The sequence below is a fragment of the Equus quagga genome, chromosome 5, assembly GCF_021613505.1.
Source record: "Equus quagga isolate Etosha38 chromosome 5, UCLA_HA_Equagga_1.0, whole genome shotgun sequence".
Taxonomy (NCBI): Eukaryota; Metazoa; Chordata; class Mammalia; order Perissodactyla; family Equidae; genus Equus; species Equus quagga.
The window spans coordinates 20,540,459-20,560,180 of NC_060271.1; the positions used below are offsets into that span (position 1 = coordinate 20,540,459).

At 53.5% G+C, this 19,722-nt stretch overlaps 1 protein-coding gene across 1 annotated transcript in view; it reads left to right on the top strand.

The window, feature by feature from the left end:
- The first annotated feature begins 356 nt into the window (after positions 1-356).
- GRIK3 (glutamate ionotropic receptor kainate type subunit 3) overlaps positions 357-19,722 on the top strand; it is a 219,204-nt gene continuing 199,838 nt past the window's right edge. The window contains exon 1 of the mRNA XM_046660203.1: positions 357-819. Within this exon, the coding sequence (XP_046516159.1) occupies positions 705-819 (115 nt within the window). The 5' untranslated portion in view covers positions 357-704. The remainder of the gene's footprint in view (positions 820-19,722) is intronic.

Sequence of the window (19,722 nt, forward strand, 5' to 3'; positions counted from 1 at the left end):
TCCGTGCCCTCGCAGTTGAAGGGACTGGGGGTGGCAGGGCGGATGGGGACGTCTGGGAAGCGAGAAGAGTCCTCCTTCTCCGGGCGTCCCCCCAAACCGGGTCCAGGGGCCCCTTCCCCGCCCCCTGCGCAGGTGTGAGCGCGCGAGTGTACGCCTCGGCGGGTGTGAGTGTGAAGTGTGTGTGCGCGGGGGAGTGCGCGGAGGGAGCGCGGGCGGCGGGCGGCGCGGGAGGCGGGAGGCAGGGCGCGGGGGAGGGGGCTGGGAGGGAGAGTGTGCGCGCGTGCAACTCCACTCCGGGGCTTTGTGCGAGCCCGGGCGATAGCATCGGCGGCGGCTGGAGGAGGAGCGGCCGGAGACGCGTGCAGCCCGCCCGCCAGCGCCCCGCAGCCGGGGCAGGTGGGAGCCCGCGCGGGAGTCTAGCCGACGCGAGCCGGAGCCGAGTCCGAGCGGAGCCCGGGCGGAGCCCAGGAGCCTCGCTCGCGGGCGGGCCGTGGGCGGCAGCCGGGCGGGGCGGGCGCCGGCGGGGCGGCCCCCCAGTAAGATGTGCGCGGCGCCGCGGGGCGCCCCCCACTCGCAGCGGCGCTCGGGAGCCGGGCAGCTGGGCCAGGCGGCGCCTTGGGGGCTGCTGCGCGCCCGCGCCTAGAGCTGCCGCCCCAGGGAGCCCGCCACGGCCGCGCCCCGGGCACGCTCGGCGGCGCCCAACGATGACCGCTCCCTGGCGGCGCCTCCGGAGTCTGGTTTGGGAATACTGGGCCGGGCTCCTCGTGTGCACCTTCTGGATCCCGGACTCACGCGGGATGCCCCACGTCATCCGGATCGGTAAGGGCTCCCCGGAGCCGGGGGTCTCCGTGCGCCCGGGCGGGGATGGGAATGGGGGGCCTCTGAACGCCATCCCAAGAGATTTTCCCAACCTCTCTGGGCTGCCGAGGCAGGGTGACCACCAGGAGCTCGTCCCAGTGAGGACAAAGTTCCAAAGCCGGGGTCAGGGGCCTTACTTATTGGGGAGGAGGCAGCCGGGCGGCGGCGGGCGAGGGCGAGGGGCCCTTGGCGCGCTCCTGGGAGGCCAGACCTGGTGGAGTGTGGCGAAGCGTTCCAGCGCCAACCCGAGTCGCGGGAGCGTTTCCCGGCGACTGCCAGCACGACCGGCGGGAGACGGAGTTCTGGGACCCGGCTTCTCTGCGGAGCGGGAACCCTGGGGAAGGCGCCAACTTCTCTTTGCTCCTCGCTCCCCGCGGGCCCCTCGCCCCCGCTTGGGGCATGGCTCCAGCGCCGCGGCGGGGACGCAGTGTACAGCTTCGCATGACGGGGGTAGCCTGTCTCCTCTCCCGCTGGCCGCCCATTCGGCCCCGTGGCGTGGGGCAGGGGAGGGGCAGCCCCCCGCTGTCGTTCCAGCTGTCCCTCTCGGCCGAGACCTCTCCCCCTCCTGGGGCAGCGCAGCGACGAAGCCCGCCCGATGCAGCGAGCGAAGGCGGCCAGAGGGATGCGAGTGTTTTTAAAGTTCGCCGAAATCCCTCCGCAGCTGGCGGCGGCTGGCGGGGCTGCGCGCGGCTTTCTGGGGCTCTGGCGTCTCCGCGTCTCTTCTCGCTGGAGACTCTTACTTGGGGCTTTAACTTTGTTGTGGCCGCCCCAGGCACCCTGTCGGCAGCGCTCTGGGCTGTGCGAGGGGCCGTGCGCGTCCCAGGCCTGCGACCGCCAGGGTTGGGCCCGGCCTGGCTCTGCGGGAGCCACCGCCGCGCAGGCCCTGCGCCCGCCGCCAGGCCGGAGACCTGGGCCGCCTGGGTTCGCGAGGCGCCGCCGCCAGCGTCTGGCACAAGGCGGGCAGAGCTCTGCTGAGCCAGGGCCACCTTCCTTCCCTGTGGTTCTTCTCCAGGCGCGGACCCTGGGCTGCGAGAGGCGTGAGGGGGTGCAGGGAACCAGGGCTTGGTTTCCGTACTTGAGGTTTTCCTCGGAGGCGGTCAGGAATTGGGAGGCATCTGTCTCCTCCGTGGCTCTCTCCTGGATCCCAGACCCTTTTGAACTCGACATCTTGATGGGGGCAGAGCACAGTCCTCAGCTCTGCCCAAGCTAGGGTCTTTCAGCCCATGCTCAGGACTCTGGCAGGTGGACACCCGGAGGCAATGGAGTCCAGGCATGGGACTCCAGGGACAGCCCTCACGGCCAGGCTTAACCCTTTGCAGCCCAGGCTGCTCGCGGCATGCCAAAATACCTTCTGTATCTGCGCCTTTGCCTGTCCCAGCGTCTAGTCCTGCCATTCCAGGGGCAGGTGACCTCTGGGTAGTGGGCCAGCACTTCCTTTATTCCCTCCTTCCTTCCCTCTGTTTTTTGCGGGGCCTGCATGGTGAAGTACCCTTGGGGGAAAAGAGGGCGGGGGGACCCAAAAGGTGCTGTTCCCATGCCTTGCAGGTCCTCCTTCTGTGGTCCTTCCTCCGCCGGGGTGGGATGGGCATGCTCCCAGCCTAGCCTCAGGGGTGGAGGTCTTTGGGGGCCCAGGAAGATAGGAACAGGTGAGGGGAGCCCCAGAAGGATGAGCTGAGGAGGGGCAGTGTGCTGTATCCTGACCTGCCCCCTCTTACTATGAGATTGTCTTGGACTGGGGGTGCTTCTCACTGCCTGGAGGGGAAGCGCCAAGCCTGCCTGCCCTTTCTTGGGTTCAGCATGTAATAATGCAATTAAGGATGGCAAAGCCCTCCTCTCTTCTAATCTTCTTCGTATTAAGCCCCAGGATTAATTAGCGTGTCGGCCCAGGCCATTTATAGCTGAGAGCCCTGCCCCATTTGAGTCCCAGCCCACGGACCGGGGTGCTGTGCTGATGCCAAACGTGACTGCAGGAGCTATGCCAGCTTGGATGGAGTCTGGGAAGGCTCTGAGGCCCCTGGGCTTCTCTGCAGCTCCTTAGGGAGCTGAACTTCTGTCCTTCTGAGTCTAGGCTGGAGCCTCCGCTGGAGTCAGGGGCTACAGTGGCCGTGGCACCCCGAAAGAGAGAGAAAGAGAGAGAGAGAGAGAGAGAGAGTCTCATGCTGAAACGCAAACACACCCACCGCCTTGGCTGGGCCTGATGCTGTCTCCCTTTTCCCACCCCTCCCCACCCCTGGGATCTCAGGACTCTAGCTGGGGCTGCAGAAATTGAGGCCCCAGAAATTGGGCTCCAGAGTGTGCTGGTTGCTTCTGGTTCCCGAGCCAGCTGCGCTTGGAGCCGAATCGAATCCTTCTCCAGTGGGCAGGCGTCATCGAGCACCAGCCCCGGAGAGCGTTTTCCTGCAGGTGCGCAAGGGGCTCTCTGGGCTGTGGAACAGCATACCCGCCCCCTCTCTTTGTGCCTCTTTTGGGGGCTGAAATTTCCTCTTAGACAGGGAGATGGATAGCTCAGCAGTGTGACAGAGTGTTCAAACAATCCGTCTTGAATAGATGAATTGCATTGCTCTGTCTTTTTGTAATTGTGTCTATCAGAGGGAGAGGTCAAGGCATTGATTGCCTGGATGGTTTGCAAGTAACAAAGGAGAGTAAGGGAGAGAGCGAGGGAGAGAGAGTAATTGGATTGTAGTCTGCGGGAAAAAAATGATCATTGATTATTTTCTATGAATATGTGGAAGATGTATTCTGCTTGTGATTATCAAGCATTGCTCGTTGAAGGTTCTCAAGGCATATTGTTCAGGATTTTATTATTACTGTTGTCATCGTTATTATTGTTCAGATGGATCCTGGTCTTAACTCATGGAAAGCAGTTTAACGCATGGGTCCTCTCAGCCAGATGGGCTTCAGTGACCTCATATGGGGACCTGGATTTCCTGGTTATGTGACTTAGAAGCTGAGGAGGAGGGGCCCTGGGCTGGGAGCCGGGGGCCTGGGTTTCTGCTCTGTGTTCCCCCCGCTGACCGGACTACCTTGGTCAAATCGTATTCTTCCCCCAACCTCGAGCCTCAGTTTCCCCATCTGTAAACTGTTGGGTTGGCCTTGAGGGTTAGGGATATTCTGTGGTTTCAAAGTTCCCTTCAATGTGGACGGATGGGGATTGTCAGTGCCACTGTGGGTTTCATGGTTAGATCGTCCCTCGTGTTACATGCATGCTGTCGGATCGAGGGCCAGCCTGGAATTTGAAAAGGGAAGCAGACAGTGGTGGCAGCAGTTGGGGTGACTGGTGGGGACCTCTCGCCAGCCGGTGGGGAGGTTCAGAGCCAAATGACTGCGGAGACACAAAGCAGGTGTGTGTGCGTGTCGGGGTGGGAGGGACGGGCAGGCTCTGGACTCTGTGAGCATCTGCAGACAGAGCAGAAGGGAGCTGTGGGACCCTGAGCCTGGACTGGTGGGGGAGGGGGGCAGGGGCAACACCGTCTGTCCCAGGGGAGTGAAGTCCCCTCCCCCAGAGTCCCCAAACCAGCCCCATCTGTGTCTCCTCCGTCAGTTCACCCAAACGGGGTCCTGAACGTTTGTCTCCTGAGTTTGGGAGCCACTGTGTGTAAAACAATGAGAAATTTCTCGCAGTGACTGGTGATGTGCTGAAACATCGCGGCTGTGTAGGAGCAGATAGGAGCTGAATGAAGATCAATAGGGTTTTCCCCCCCTGGAAGTAAATAGCTTCAGACAAGACCTGGGAGTGGCCCGAGGGGCCTTCGAAAGCATTAACTTGAGGAATTTCTGCCTCCACTTTCCAGCCCAGCTGCTCCTGTCAGCCTGGGCGTCCCCCCTTCTCCAGCGAGCCGGAGTTTAATTTCTTCTTGATGCCTGCCTCGCGCACTGCGCTAAGCAGTCTTTTGACGTCAGGATGATCTGGGGTTTTTAGAGCTGGTTTAGGCAGGGGGAGCCAGGCACCATGTCCCAACCAGGTCCTTCCAAGGTCACTTGCGTCCCCCTGCCTTGGGCATGACAGCTGACTTCGGAAGTGCAGCCCACTGTGCTGTTTTGAGAGGGTTCTGAGGGGCAGCTCTTCATCACCCACCCCTTCAGGAAGGCAAGGCTGCTTGGCTGCCTGTAGGCGCCTTTATGGGGTCTCTGAGTCCCTGTGTTCCCATGGGCACTCTGTGTCCCCCTCCCAGGAAACAGAGCCCCTTGCGTGGGGGAGGATGCTCCGATGCCCCTGTGGGTGCCAGAACAGCCCCTCCTCTGGGGAGAGGTGCAAGGCCATATGCTGGGGAGGCTGCAGGCTGCTTGGGTGCTCTTTTAGGGGGAGACCTGGTTGTACTCAACACCTGGGACTGTTTCTGCTCTGCTGAGGCCAGGCTTCCTCCATCCTGTCACAGACAGCTGCCCCTGCCTCCTGCAGCTTCAGCCTGAGCCCCTCCTCGCTTGCCCAGGACCCTCCACCGGGAACCGAGAGAGCTGATGCTCCACTTGGCTGGGCAGCCACAGAGAGGAGCCGGGAGCTCCCCAGACCCTGCCTGGCAACAGAGAGCACTGAAGCTCCGGGGGCGGGACCCTTCCTCCGGGGCCAGCCCCCAGCAGGCTCTGGCTTGTTCCCCTGAGGCTTTGTGGTGGGGACGGGTGGGTCGAGGACCTGGTGCAGGCGGGCAATGGGTTTGTTGGCTGGACTAGCTGTTCTCCGAGGTGCTTGTTCTCCAGCAGCAGCAGCAGGGGGCAGTGTGTTTGTGTCGAGGTGGCTGCCAGGCTCCTGCCTGGGATCCCACCTGGTCTGGAGCAAAATCAAAATAATTAAACAACATAAAAACAGTACACCAGCCTCAATTTATTGAGCACCCGTTAGCTGCCGGCCCTGTGTGAATGCCTTCCACATAAGACTAGTGGTGTGGGTGAATAGTAAGTGCTCAATAAATGTAGCTGTTGCATTTTTGAAAACCTTCTTATTTAGCCTTCACCACCCTGCAGGCATTATCCCCATTTTGCAGACGAAACTCAGCTTGGTGAAGTCACTTGCCCCAGATTGCACGGCCAGTGAGTGGTTAAGGCAGGATAAGGACTCCCATCAGCCTGACTCCAGATCCTGTGCTTTGAGCTGTCTGTGTAGACGGAAGATGGAAGGCAACGATTTTCACAGGTGTCAGTGCAGTGCCCCCACCGCCATGGTTCTGGGTGCTGAGCGGAGCATCCCTGGGCTGGGCTGTCTGACCTGCTATGGGGGATGGCGTGTGGGCTCTGCGACATTTAACCCACCCAGCGCTGGTTTTCAGAGTCAGACAGTCCTTGCCTATGAGCCGTGTGGCAGATATGCTTCCTCTAGAGGGAAGGGATGGATGGTCTTTCCCACCCCTTCTGCCAACGCCCATCCTTACATTGATGGCACCCCACCTTGTCCCGGCTTCTGGACTCTGCCCAAGTCTGTAATCCAAGCCTGAACTAAAGAATGGACTCTCCCTTGGGTGTGTCCAGTCCACCCACAGGAATCCCTCTGCTCTGGGGACTCCAGCCTACATGTCCCCCTGGCAGCCACCGGGCTGTCCTTGAAGACATCCTTGAGGACACCTTGGGGCCCTGTGTCTGTGCCTCCCTAGTGACCTGGCCAGAGAAGGTGCCCCAGAGCGTCTGCCTCACCTTGCCTGGTTCTGTTTCCTTTGTAATTGCCTCCAGAGTCCGCCCTACCTCCTGCTGTAGCCTGGCACTCCCGTCTCCCCAAAGCTCGCTTTCTCTTGTCGTGGTTCTTGCTTCCTGTGACCTTTGACCTTTATACCTTTGACCTTAGCTGCAGTTATGTTCGTGAGTGTGTCTAAGGCTTTCTCTAGTGACGTGTCTCATGCCTCTCCAGGTGGACAACTTGCTGCCCAAAGATGCCTAAGACCGCCTCTCCCCCATCACTACCAAGAGGCAGTGTGAATTTTTTTTGGAGTCGAATAATATATTTCATTGATTCTAAGATGGATTCCCCACCATATTTTCACATCTCTAAAATCGGTTCTGTGTCTCGTGTCACGTCTGAGTTTACTTGCAGAATGTTTTCTTTCTTGGCATCTCAAAATGTAATGGTGTATCTTGGGTTTGATGAAATGTGGTGGATCTGAGTTGGAGTGTGAGTCTAACATGTACTTGCTGTGTGACCTTGGGCAAGTCACTTCACTCTGGGCCTCTATTTCTCCATCTAGAGGATAGAAATGTTAATATTCGGTTAAACCATATTCATCTGTTTTTGACCTATAAAAATTTCATGGGGTTGAACCTTATAGTATCATCTTCATAGGGTTAGTGTGAGGATTAAAGGAGATAGAGTACTGTAGATAAAGCTCTTGCATGGTGCCCGATGCTTAATAAATGTTAGGAGAAAAAGGATTGCCCAAGGATGCGGCTGTGTTTCTGCCATCAGACTGTGAGCTCTGAGACTGTCTGCTTCTCTTGTACCCTCTGCCTTGTGCTCAGTACTCCATGCAACTCAATAGGTGGCATTTGCCCATTACTCACATACCCATGTGCCGCAATGTGGAATGGATGGATCCACCAGCCAGTGACAATTACCCACCGGGCAAGGGAGTGAGAGAGGTGCCCTCCCTGGGATGCTCCTGTATGTCAGCTCCTAGACTCCTCCTGGCCTGTTTTTTATCACACACCTGCAGCCCATGGCATGCTGGTTCTTTCCTACATTTCTACATTTGCAGTGTTTTAATTGATGTGCATTTTGCCTGTATGCAGAGCTGGCAAGATCCTGGTTATGGGGTGCTCTTGAGGGATTGGTCCAGGAAGTCCCCATGAGCCCTTCTTAGTTGAGGAGTCCAGTCTTGCTTCCTGGGCAGGCCAGTGTGACCCAGAGAAGGTCTGTGGCTGGAGGCTGGGCCCTGGGGGATAGACACTGCTGGCTCTGCTGGGAGACACCGGGTAATGAGGCCACAGCAAAAGAGAGAGAGGAGAGACTCCCCGTGGGGATCATACAGATCGGAGATAATGAGATGGTGTGAGATCCGGGGGGAGTGGCAGCTTCCACTCCAGATCCTTTGGTGCCATGCTGCATGGTGGTTAAGGAAGGCAGAGGGGAAGAAAGGAGTGAGAAGGAGCTGAGATTCCATTTTGTCTGAAGAGGGTTCCAATCCATAGGAGACAATTAAGTCTTGCGCTATTAAGGGGACGAATGCGGATAGGCTGCCGATGGAAGGAGGTTTACAGAGTTCTCAAAACAACTGCAGGGATGAGCTCTTTAAATATGGGAACGAAGGAGACTTCTGCCAAGCCTTTCTGCATCTGCTTTGCCGAGCTGAAATATGCTATTCCAAAAGGCCTGCCCAATTGGGCGGAAAAGCAGGAGCAGGGAGCTGAGGACGTCCCAGGGCTCCAGGCATCACATTTCCTGTCGATGGTGAAGAATCACAGAATCCAGGCTGGAGAGAACCCCAGGGGTCATTCTAGGCCTCTGGTTCTCAAACATCAGCATAGAGCGCTTATTAAAATACAGATCGCTGGACCCCACCCCCAGGGCTTCTGATCCCGTGGGTCTGGAGGGAGGCCTGAGAATTTGCCTTTTTAACAGGTTCCCAGATAATATTGATGCTGCTCATCCGGGACTACACTTAGAGAACCACTGTTCTAAGGCACTGGAGGACCCCTAGTGGGTGGGTATCTAGTCTCCGAATACCACCTGTAACAGGAACCTCACCACTTTCTGACCCTGCTTTGATCCTCATTGCAAATATTTTGGCCCACTCCAGTCTTTGTTGCAAAATTTCCCCTAAAATTTGTCTCCCTGCAGTTCGGGGAAAGACGATAGAACCTGGATGTTGAGAGTGTAGGTTCTAGAATCTGTCTGTGTTTACGCTGTCATTCCCTCCCTCCAACTATGTCACTTGGGGTATGTCACTCATCTTCTCTAAGCCTAGATTTCCTCACCTGTGCAATGGGGATAAGAATAGCTTTGACCTCCTGGGACCAGTGTGAGAATGAACATGCTTGGCACAAAGGAAGCTCTCAATACGTTGCAGCAGCCTAGCATTGTGGATAAGCTCACAGGTTCTAGAATCCTGAGTTTGAAGGCTGCCTCCGTCACTGCCCACCTGTGTGATCTTGGGCAAATTCTTCACTCTTAAAATAACAGTAATAATGATAGTAACTACCTCACGGGGTTTTTATATTAGTGCACATAAATTGTTTAGACCACAGCCATGGTAAGCACTCAATAAATGTTATCCGTTAGTCTTACTATTACGATCCTCCTGCTGACTGTTTCTGGTTTGGGTTTGCTCCCTGTCCCATAATGCAGCTGTATGGAGATATATCCAGATTAAAGATGCTCAAATCTTCCTGCACCATGTCAAGAGCTAACCACAGTACTGCTTATGTGTTGAAACCAATAAACACGTCACCTCCTCAGATCTCAGCTTTGGCGTCTAGTTATACGACCCTAGATTATTTCAGCCTTCCCAGCAGCCATTTCACTCTGTTGATTTGTGCTGAGCTGGTGGTCTCCTGAGATCACGAGGTCTTTCCTACAGGCATTGCTGCAGATCTGGAACTTCTCTCATCCTCTCTCTGGCAGTTGATCTTTTGAGCCTAAAGGCAGGACCTGTCATTTATTCCTGGTAAATCCTATCATTGAAACTTCAGGCACTTATTCTTGCTCTCTGTTGTTGGACCACTGAAGCCTGTCTCGGGAGGTAGGCCTGAGTTTCAGCCTCTTCCCCTCGGCCTCCCTCCGGGGGTCTGTGGGAGGGTGAAGTGGTGATTAGCTTACAGTGTGGTTGGAGTAGGAAACCACTGCTCTGGACAACGAAGATTTTGTGGCTCCCTTTCTGTTGTCTGGCATGCTTTCTGCCATCTGAGCCTGGGATGAACATGGCTTCCCTCACTTCAGCTATGTCTGCCATCATCACATTAGGCAGCAAGTGACAAATGTCAGAGACTGTCAGCTTTATTCACTGGTCTTGGATCTGCTACCTTATGCTTTAACCAGCTTCTGAATCCCACTGGCTCCCTCATGCTTTCAGGCCCTTTGCAACCTGCCGTGGTTGGCATCTCCAGACTCATGCGCTGTCTCTCCTTGCTTCACACACGCTCTCTGCTCCCCTGTATGGAACATCCAAGTCCCCAGAAGGCACTGTCCCCTCCCTCACACTCTGGGCCTCTGCTCTTGCTATTCTTTCTGGCTAACTTCTAGTCATCCTTCAAGTCTCAGCAAATATGTCTTTTCCTCCAGGAAGCCCTCTTGACTCCTCTCTCCTTCTATGAGTCCCCAAGGCACTCTGTACTTCCCTTGTTATCGCACTTATTGTAATTCTTCATTACTGTAGAGATAAGCACTGTACAAGATGGACTGTCGCTGGCTTATTCACCACTTTATCCAGTGCATCTAGTGCAATGCATGGCACATAGTAGGTGATTAATAGCTGTTTGTTGAATAAATGAATGCGTTGAAGAATATAGTCATTTGAGTATAAGTCCACCTAACCGCCCTGTCATTCAGTTCAACACTTTTTCCATTTTGTCAAGAGGGATTCCGTGAAAGACCTTGTTAGATTCTTCAGTGACGTCAACGTCTTAATGATGTCCATGGTATTCTTATGATACATCATTCAGCACCTTCTGTGCCAAGACCTTTGCCATGAAATCTATTGGGCAGAGCTGGAGTATTTAGGGGAGTGAGCCCGTCTTTCCCAGGCCTAAGATTGGTCTTTACATCCGTTGTCTGGTCTGTGTCATGATGATTCCCCTCTTGAGAGAGACACAAGCTGTCTCCTTCAATAAGAGACTGAAGAAGAGACCATGATCCTCTTGCCTTTCCTGACCTCACCTGTCTCTCATTCCCACTTGCTTCTCAGCATCTCCGCTGCTCCCTCTGGGAGCTGAACCAAGGAAGAGAACTTCCGCTGCTCCGTCCTTCATAAGCTGGTCACTCAGGACACCTGCCAGGCGGAACTGTAGCTGTGCCGCTTGCACTGCTGTCAGTCATAGGTCAAGCCTCCTCTTTTCCTGTCTTCACTACATCACTGGATCCTGCTAGGATGTGCAGACAACAGGTCTACATGACAGCTTTGTGTAAAGCGAGGTGTTGACAGTTAGCCTGGAGATTCAAGCTGTATAGACAGTCAACTTGGGTCATTTAGCCCTGGGGACATAAACATTATCCACACCAGGGTCTGGGGAGTGTGAATGTGTGCATATGTGTGTGTTTGTGTACTTGTAAGAGACAACCAATTGGAGATTTGCTTCTCGAGCACAGGCTTCCCAAATTGGGGCTCAACAGCCATTCTTTATTTCAAGCCTGATGAGTGAATACAGTGACTTTCCTTTGGATCAGTGGGGAAACTGGGTCTCAAGGAGTGGTTCCAATTTTCTGACTTTCTGGACTGATCTGTCTACAGTATTAGTGTCACTGAGAGTGAGGGTAGGATAGGTTTGCAGTGGAGCCGTGAGCTTCCCCTCTTGAACACTACAGGACCAGACCCTCTACTCTCTTTCTTCCCTCCCCAAGGAAACAGATGACACGTTATGAGCAGAAAGAGCCTGTTGCCTACATGGCCATTTTTCCTGCCCAGTTTAATAGAGGTGACAGCCGTCTATTTTACTTGTCTCGTAACATGGAATCAGTAAATAAAATATGGGTGAACTCTCAGGTTTAGCTGAATTATGGCTGGTCCATGGGGACTGAGGGGAGGGGAGGAGTTGAGCAGAGAGATTGAATCCCTGGCTTCTTGCGAGAGGAGTTGAGCCTGTGTCTTCCTCTGGATCCAGAGAATCTTTCTGTGCTGGAGGAGGCCAGGCAAGTTCACCCTGTTTGACAGTCTCTGAGTCCATGGAAGAACCAGAACACAAGTGGAAGCACCCCAAATCTTGGAGTTGCAGGAGTACAGTACCTGTCTCCACTCTTTTCTGTTACAGATTAGGATACTGAGGACCGAAAAGGGGAAATGTCTTGTGCTACATCCCGTGGTGAGCCTTGGGAAAAATCAGATGAAAACATGGGCTCTCTGACCCCCAGTCTATTAAGAAAATCCCATCCACTTTCCTGTTACACACGTGCACACACACACACATGCACACACTCATAGACATGCACATGTTTGAAGCTTTGAATTTACAGTCTTAAGAGGAAGAAGGAGACTAGATTTTTCCAATGTGGCAAAACAGACCTGTAAAACCTTTTTTCACATTTATGGAGAAATACAAATCAGATTCATCTATGTTTATAAAAGGTCGTGGATAATGATACACCCTGTGGAGTCTGGCGGGAGGCAGAGATTAAGATTCACCCCAACCTCTGCGTTCAGCACCATGGAGAGCAGCCGGGCCCCCAGGGTAGCAAGTGGGCGCCGTCTGCACGCTGACTCTTCTGGAGGGATGATGTGGTTGTTGTAAGGTCTTGCTAAGCAGGCATTCTTTTTCCCAATGCCATTCCTCTAGGACTCTGGTGTTCTTGAACTGAACTGAGGTGTTTAGCAGGTACACAGGAGGCTGGTGGGAACTATTATTTGTGGTCAACCCAATCCAGAAATTCACGGTAAAAGAAAATGAAGCAAATGGATAGAATTTTCTCCTCCCCACCCCATATAAATTGTTCTTAAACCTTTGGTGCCTTGTACGGCTCATCTGCTAGGGAGCAGTAGCAGATGACAAAATGAGTGAACATCCCATTGTCAAATATTACACCTGATACCAAGTGTCTTTGCTCAGCTTGTCAGCGTCATCTCTCACATTGTGTTTGGTAAGTAGGCTTGTGTTATGTATTTTTATCCTGCTAAATGCGATTTCTTAAAAGTATTTCCCTGAGTTGTGGAGCCCTGCATACCCATAATAGAGCCGTATTTTCTGCTAGTAAATAAAATTCCTCCTTGTTCAGGGGATTGGAAACTAAATGTGTCACGGCTTTGTGGCATTCTCCAAAGAACCCTGGCTGTACCAGGTGCTCCACCACCTGGATGTGTCTGAGAAGCCTTGTGATTAAGCTGGGTGTTGACAATGTTCCTTTCCAGACAGGAAAGTCATGCCGTGAGTGACCTAAGCATACCTCAGAGAAAGCGGGAGCTTTTGTCCTTCACTGGGGTACTGACAGTGGCTGGAACACTGGACTAGAAGCCAAAGGGGATAGGAGGCCAAGAGCGTTAGAATGACAGTCAGAGGAACTGACATTTGCCTCTGAATAAGGAGTGAGGTGTAGGTAAATGGGCTCCAAGGATTTAGGAGGCAAGATGGCACCTTGAAGTCATACAGCAGATAGAAAGATCTGGAACGGGCAGGGAGGAAGCGGGCTATGGTGTCTACAAAGTAGGGCTCCAGGGGCCCTGGCTTGAGACATCTCAGTAGGAGGGGGTTGGGGTGTTGGTTGCTTCTGCTTGGATTCGCAGAATCAGAAAAAATCTGCCTTGGAAATGTGGCTATTTTTATGCTGTTTGTAATTTAGTGTTTATTTCCTGTCTTTTTCACATGTACTATGGGCTGACTCACTGATTCGCCAAACACTTATGGCACGCCCACTCTGTGTACTGCAGTGTACACAGGCAGGGGATTGCAGAGGTCCTGGGGGAGGGAGCCACATCCCTGGACCTGGTGGCATCTGAATGGCCTCGTGGTAGGTCCCAGTAGGTGACCTGCAGTGACAGGCATGGTTCCTTGAACATTCAGGTAGGCACAGTTCAGACCAGAGCCCTGCACTTGCATCTTCCTCATTCTCCTGCATGCCGGGGAGGAGTAATGAGGCTCAGAGAGGATAAGGGACAAGCCAAAAGTCACACAGTAGAGCCAGCTGGGAAGCCACATCTCTTGCCTTTCACCCTTCCCTCTCACTGTCCTTCTTGTCCTGGCTCCTCCTAAATCATTCTGTCACTTACATTGTTCCAAGAGTTCTTTCCCTCCTGAGCTGTCCCACTGCATCCTCAAGCCCCACTCCAGGTTCACTGGCCAGTTCTCTGACTCTTGGCAGAACTGAACCTTAGCTTTTCTAGAAGGCGTGGGGGCATGTGTAAGTAGGAAAGGAGGAGCTGGGGGCGGGGGTTAGTGCCCAATGTTTAAGTCTCCCAAGGATACGATTGTGTCTCCTTGGTGAGAAAGTTCTTCCTTCTGGCTAACTCAGATCCTTCTTGCTGCCTTGTAAATCCCTCTCACCCATGGCGTGACACGGCCATTCGTGGAGTTTGGGAAGGAACTTCTAGACTGGAAGCCGGTGGCTTTGGAGACTTTTCTTTCTGGGACTGTAGCAAAGAGGCTCTCAGACGATAAACGGAAATGGCAACACTGTTTCTCACATGGGCCTGGACAGATTTATAATATTTTCTTTTTTAAAAAATTGGGATTTTTTTTCATGGAGACAATGATTTATGAAATAATCAAGTTCTTTATCTACCTAATACATTGGAGTGATCCGTCAGTGCAGACATCAATCTCCCCCAGAGGCTGGGCAGGGCAGACAGGCTTTCAGCCTGACTCACCCAGCAGAAGGCAGCTTTTTCTGTGCACTGCTTTGATGCCAGCGTCTGGCTCTGAGGCCTGTAGTAAGGAAGGTCTGGGGCTCCTGCATCCTCACTCTGAGCAAAAATGCTAATGCTTTCTCCTTACCTGTCTCAACCCCACCCAGAGAGGAGGAAAATATAGCAAGTGGTGTTCCCATTGGGCAGGTATGGAGACTAAGTGCCCGAGAGGATGCTCAAAGACTGGAACTTGGAGATGTGAAGGCGAGAGCGATCATCTCTGAATCTCTGAGTGCTGCAGCATAGAAGGGCGAGCAAACCTGGTCTTAGAGGTCCCAGAAGAGAGAACAGGGGCCAGAAGGGTGATGGTCCAAGAAGGCAGAATTTGGTTCAGCACCAGCTATTTCATAGTCAGTGCTATATGAGGATTAACTAAGATATCTTGAGAGTAGTGAGCTTCCTGTTATGGGAGATATTCAAGACAAGATGGCCAGGATGTTTCAAAGGGGCTCTTTATCCCTCTCGCTATGAAATTCTAGGCATCCCCAACTGTGCAGCCAGAAATACTATAAAAATCCAGGCTTTCTAAGTTCCCCAAAAGGCCAGCGCCTGCTCCGGGTTATACAAAGTCCATGAAGGCTGAGCTCAGCGTGGTGGGTGCGCGGAATACTCTTAAAGTCAGACTCCTCCCTGCATTTCTCTTCCAGCCGTTCGTCCCTTGGCAGTGCCCATGGGTCAGGAAGGAGACTGGTGGCTTCAGCCAGGTCCTGGGAGGGCCCGTCAGCATTTTGGAGCACTACCATGCCAAATACACTGACGTGCCTGATGTCGCTTCCTTTGCACATTTCTCGATGTAGGTATGATTACCCATTTTTGTAGATGTAGTAACCGATGTCTAAAGGAGATGGACGGGGGCCGGCCCGGTGGCGCATCGGTTAAGTGCGTACGTTCCACTTCGGCGGCCCAGGGTTCACCGGTTCGGATCCTGGGTGCCAACATGGCACCGCTTATCAAGCCATGCTGTGGTAGGTGACCCACATACAAAGTAGAGGAAGATGGGCACGGATGTTAGCTCAGGGCCAGTCTTCCTCAGCAAAAAGAGAAGGATTGGCAGCGGATGTTAGCTCAGGGCTAATCTTCCTCAAAAAAAAAAAAAAAGAAAAAGAAAAAGAAAGGAGATGGACGGTCCAAGGTCATCTAGTGGGTCAGGGGTGGAGTTTAGCCACTCATTCACACGTGCAGCTGTTCCCTCAGCGAGCCTGTACTGAGCACCTACTGTATGCCAGCCCTGTGCCAGGTGTTTAGGCTACAAGGGTGAGCAAGACAGACGTGATCCTTGTCCTCGTGGAGCTTGCAGTCTAGCAGGAAAGACAGACACCAAAGAGTCAGTACGAGCTCAAAGCGTGTTACAGAGGGAAGTACAGGCCGTGGGGAACATCAGGAAAGGCTTCCCTGAGGAAGTGGCGTTTGGGCTGAGACCCGGGGGAGAAGAAAGGGACAGTTAGGTGAAGGCGATGGGGAGGAATGAGGAATGGGTTCTAGGGAGAGGGACTAGCACATGCAAATGCCCGAGGGGCAGGCAGTTAAGTTGAAACCATACAGGCTTTGCAGGTCAAACGTGGTCAAATATCAGCAATTTCATGTGTTTGAAACTAGTGTTTAAAAACTCAGGGAAGTCCAGTGCAAATGGAGTGAACAGAGAGGGATGTGAAAAATAAGGCCTGAGTAGTGGGCTTCATGGAAGGCTGTATAAGCCATGGTAAGGAGGCTGGACTTTATCCTAAGGGCACTGGGGAGCCATTGAGGACTTTATGAAGGGGAGCAACGTAACCAGACGTGTATCTTTGAAAAGTCGTCCCGGTGGCTATGTGATGTGATACATGGGTGAGAGTAGATGCTGGGGGGCCCACTAGGAAGCTGTTTATGTAGTCCAGGTGATAGAGGACTAGGGGATGTATAGACAGAATGGAGGCTTGGTTAGGGACCAGGTGTCTTAATTGCTGGTCCGGGACTTTCCCCAGAAGCCTGGCTGTCCCCTTTGCCCAGGTCTGAGAACTGGAGGCTAGGCCATGACATGCATGAGTGACCCCTTCCTGGAGCCACGCGTCTGTTTTCCGAGTCCTCCATTGATGGAGGCCATGTCCCGCTGTCTGTGAGCGCAGCTGGGCCTCCAGCCCCATTTCATGGTTCCTGGTTTGACCAGAAAACCGTGGGCGAGTTCATCTCCTGGCGCCTGAGGCGGAGAGCACTCCTTGGTGGCGGCTGCTCCCCCTGGAGCCTCCTCCAGCAGGCAGGCGGGGCCTGGATGTCTGGCTGCCCAGCCAGGCGTTCTGCAAGTCCCAGGTCCCTCTGACAACCTGGCGGCGAGGCCAGAGAAAGGGGCTCTGTCTGATCTTGGCTTTTCCCTTCCAAGTCTCCAAGCGGCCAGGGGCTTCCCTGTGGCTGAGCCGAAACCCCTTCTCCCATGGAGGTCGAGCTGCCCACCTTCTCCTCGGCAGATGTCGTGGGAGGAGGGAGACCCAACCTGCGGACAGGACAGGTTCAGGGGTCACTGATGCCCAGGGGCATCAGGGCAGCAGGGGGCGAGAGTGACAGCCCCACATAGACCTGGCTGGGCTGTGCTTCCCTTATGGTTTCAGTTTCCAGCACCCTGTGCTGACACAATCTCACTATATTCATAAAAATAAAAATGGCGATCCCTTGAAGGCTTACAACATGCAGACACTGTGCTAAGCATCTTCCAGACATTCAGTCACTTATGCAGCCCGTCTAAGAGGTGGGGACTTTCTCCCCACTTCAGAGATGAGGAAACTGAGAACCTGGGATATGGCACAGAGAAGGTATTCCATAGATGTCAGCTGATGTCATCATTGTCGTTGTCATCATCATCATCATCATGATTGTTGTTATTTTAAACAACAGATGTGAAGACCTATCACAGTGCCTGGTGCATAGTAGGTACTCAGGAGTATTTGTTGAATCTGTTTATACAGATCTGGGGAGCAAGTGGGCTGACTGGGCTGTGTCTGGAAACCAGCTTGGGACAGTGCTCTTCTCAGCTCCCTGGATCTCTGAGCATCTCTTGCTCCATTCCCCTAGCCCGGGCCTTTCTTAGCCTGGTCCCTCGCCTTTTTCATGCACCTGGCCTGTCCCCCGCTCCTCTAGCCAGGGCACTTGGATTCTCTGGCCTCCTGGGTGAGCTTTCCTGGCAGCTGCAAGGAATGCAGGGACAGCCCCCAGTGCCCCCATTCTCGGTGGGGGACATTTGCAAGCCCCCCATCTTTTAGGACTTCTCTTTGTGAAGTCCTGCTGAATTTCTTCTTTCTTATACTTCATGCCTATTGTGAATCTCGCCTCCTCCAGGAAGCCCCCTCAGATGCCCCCAGGCAGTGGGTCCTGACCTTCCCTGAGCCTCCTTAGCCCCATTTTCAGAGCACTTCTCATCCGGGCAGAAATGATCTCCTTCCCCACTGCCCTGCCTCGTGACCCCAGAGCTCACAGCATTGAAGCTTGTCGACCTCTTGCATTTGCCTCAGACTGTTTTTTTTTTCTTGTTATTAAAACACCACCACCACCACCATTTGATGCTTTATTTTCTTGAAGACAAACTCATTAGCCTATGATTCAAGGAATTCTCTTTCTAAACTCTATTTCTAGGCTCTGCCCTTCCCCGCCTTCCCCCCATCGATTTAATTTTAAGTTGAATTAGTTTTTTGAGTTGAGTTAGCCAACATTCAAACATTGGGATGTTTTATATAAAATTTCAGATTTCCCTCTTCTTTTCCCGTGTTCCCACACGCCACAGCCCCCACCTCTCCTTATAGTGCGTCCCCTGCACGGGTGCCGTTTACTGTCATGCATCTGCTGTTTTTCTTGCAGTAGAGCTAAGAGAGAAAAGTAAAATATTTTGTGTTACCTGTGTTTTTATTATCAGGAGTAAATGAAAGATAGACTAAGAGGGCCATTTATTTCAAATGTTTTCCTCTCTCCAGTTCTGCATCCCTTAAGGTTTCCTGTTGGCTCCTGCAGGCCCTGAGTCCCTGCCCCAACGTGGACCAGGAGCTTCACAAAGGCAAGGACTTTATCTCATTCCTGTTTCTCACGATAATGACAGCTATTGTTCCTTCAGCCCTTTTCTGATCTCCTTTAACCCTGATAGCCACCCTAGGTGGGTGCACTTCTTGTCACTTTCCAGATGAACATCTGAGCCCCGGCCAGGTGAAGCCACACCTTCCATGAGTGATGGTGTCACCAAGATTTGAACACCAGTCTGCCTGGTTCCAACTTGATTTCCATGTGAATTTCCAGCCGCTGCCCCAAGCGAGGCTTACAGTAGGTAATTAATAAGTGCCCGACGCATCAAATTGAATTCCAGAGTCACAGATGGTTGGAGTTCTAGGAAACCTCCACCCCACAGTTGACAATGGCTCATTTAGGGTGCTCCTGGTTCTCCCTTCCTTCTTTTGGCGGCTGGCTGCCTCCGAGCTGGTCTGTGCATCTCTAGGGCGGCATTACCCAGAGTTAAGTTAACATGTGCTGGGCAGAAAATCCGCCGTGAGTCCCTTCGCATTACCATGTCTTTGAGGTGCCAGGACATGGTGCGGGCATCAGAGCTCTGCAGGAGCATTTTAACAACCTCTGTCCTTGTTCGCTCCCTGCAGGTCTTGCAGTGGCCGCAGGCCCATCACTCCGACACAGTCCCAGCAACTAATTGGGCCTGGATAATAGGCCACACAGACACATGCCCTTCCCCACCCACCCCCCCCCCCCCCCCGGGCCCTGGGGGGGGCCTGCAAAGTAGCAGGCTCTGCAAAGCCACTACTTCTGCTTGGTGGGGATTGTGGGAGAATGGAGAGGAGTGAGGAGAGGCTGTGCCCTGACCCCAGGCAGGCATGGGGCGCTGGGCACCCTCCCCTTGGCCAGGTTACAGAAGAGGTCACCTACAGGGAGAGTGTGGACTATCTGGTGTCAGGAGTGATGAGGTGGCTGCAGAAGGAAGATTTAGCAAAGAACGAAGTGCCTCCTCCCTGCCTAGAACAGTCTCTGTAAGTCCTGCCTCGCTCAGATCCTGAGATCTCATTATCCTGCAGGCCCCTTGGAGCCAGGTGGCCATGGGAAGCTTCAGGTTAGTTTGGGAAATGTTTTCTTTGCAGAACCTCCAGCTGTCTGTGCAAGTGGATTAAGTTCTGGACCAAATGGGGGCTCTTACGTTCTTGGTATTTGGGGCTGGCTTTGCCTTCCTGCCTGCTGGGACGTGTTTTGGGGATGTGGCTTATCCCCTGAATCCAGCCTCGGGGATCCTGAGACTCCACATGCTTCCGGTTTGAGATTCTAGACATCTGGTCTTTCTGGGCCTGGAAGCGGGTCCCTTCCCAGGGAGAGAGTACCTTAGGTTGGTGGTGTTGGATGTCGTAGCAGGCATGAGGCATGAGTGACATCCCCGGGAGGGTGCAGAGGCCTCCTG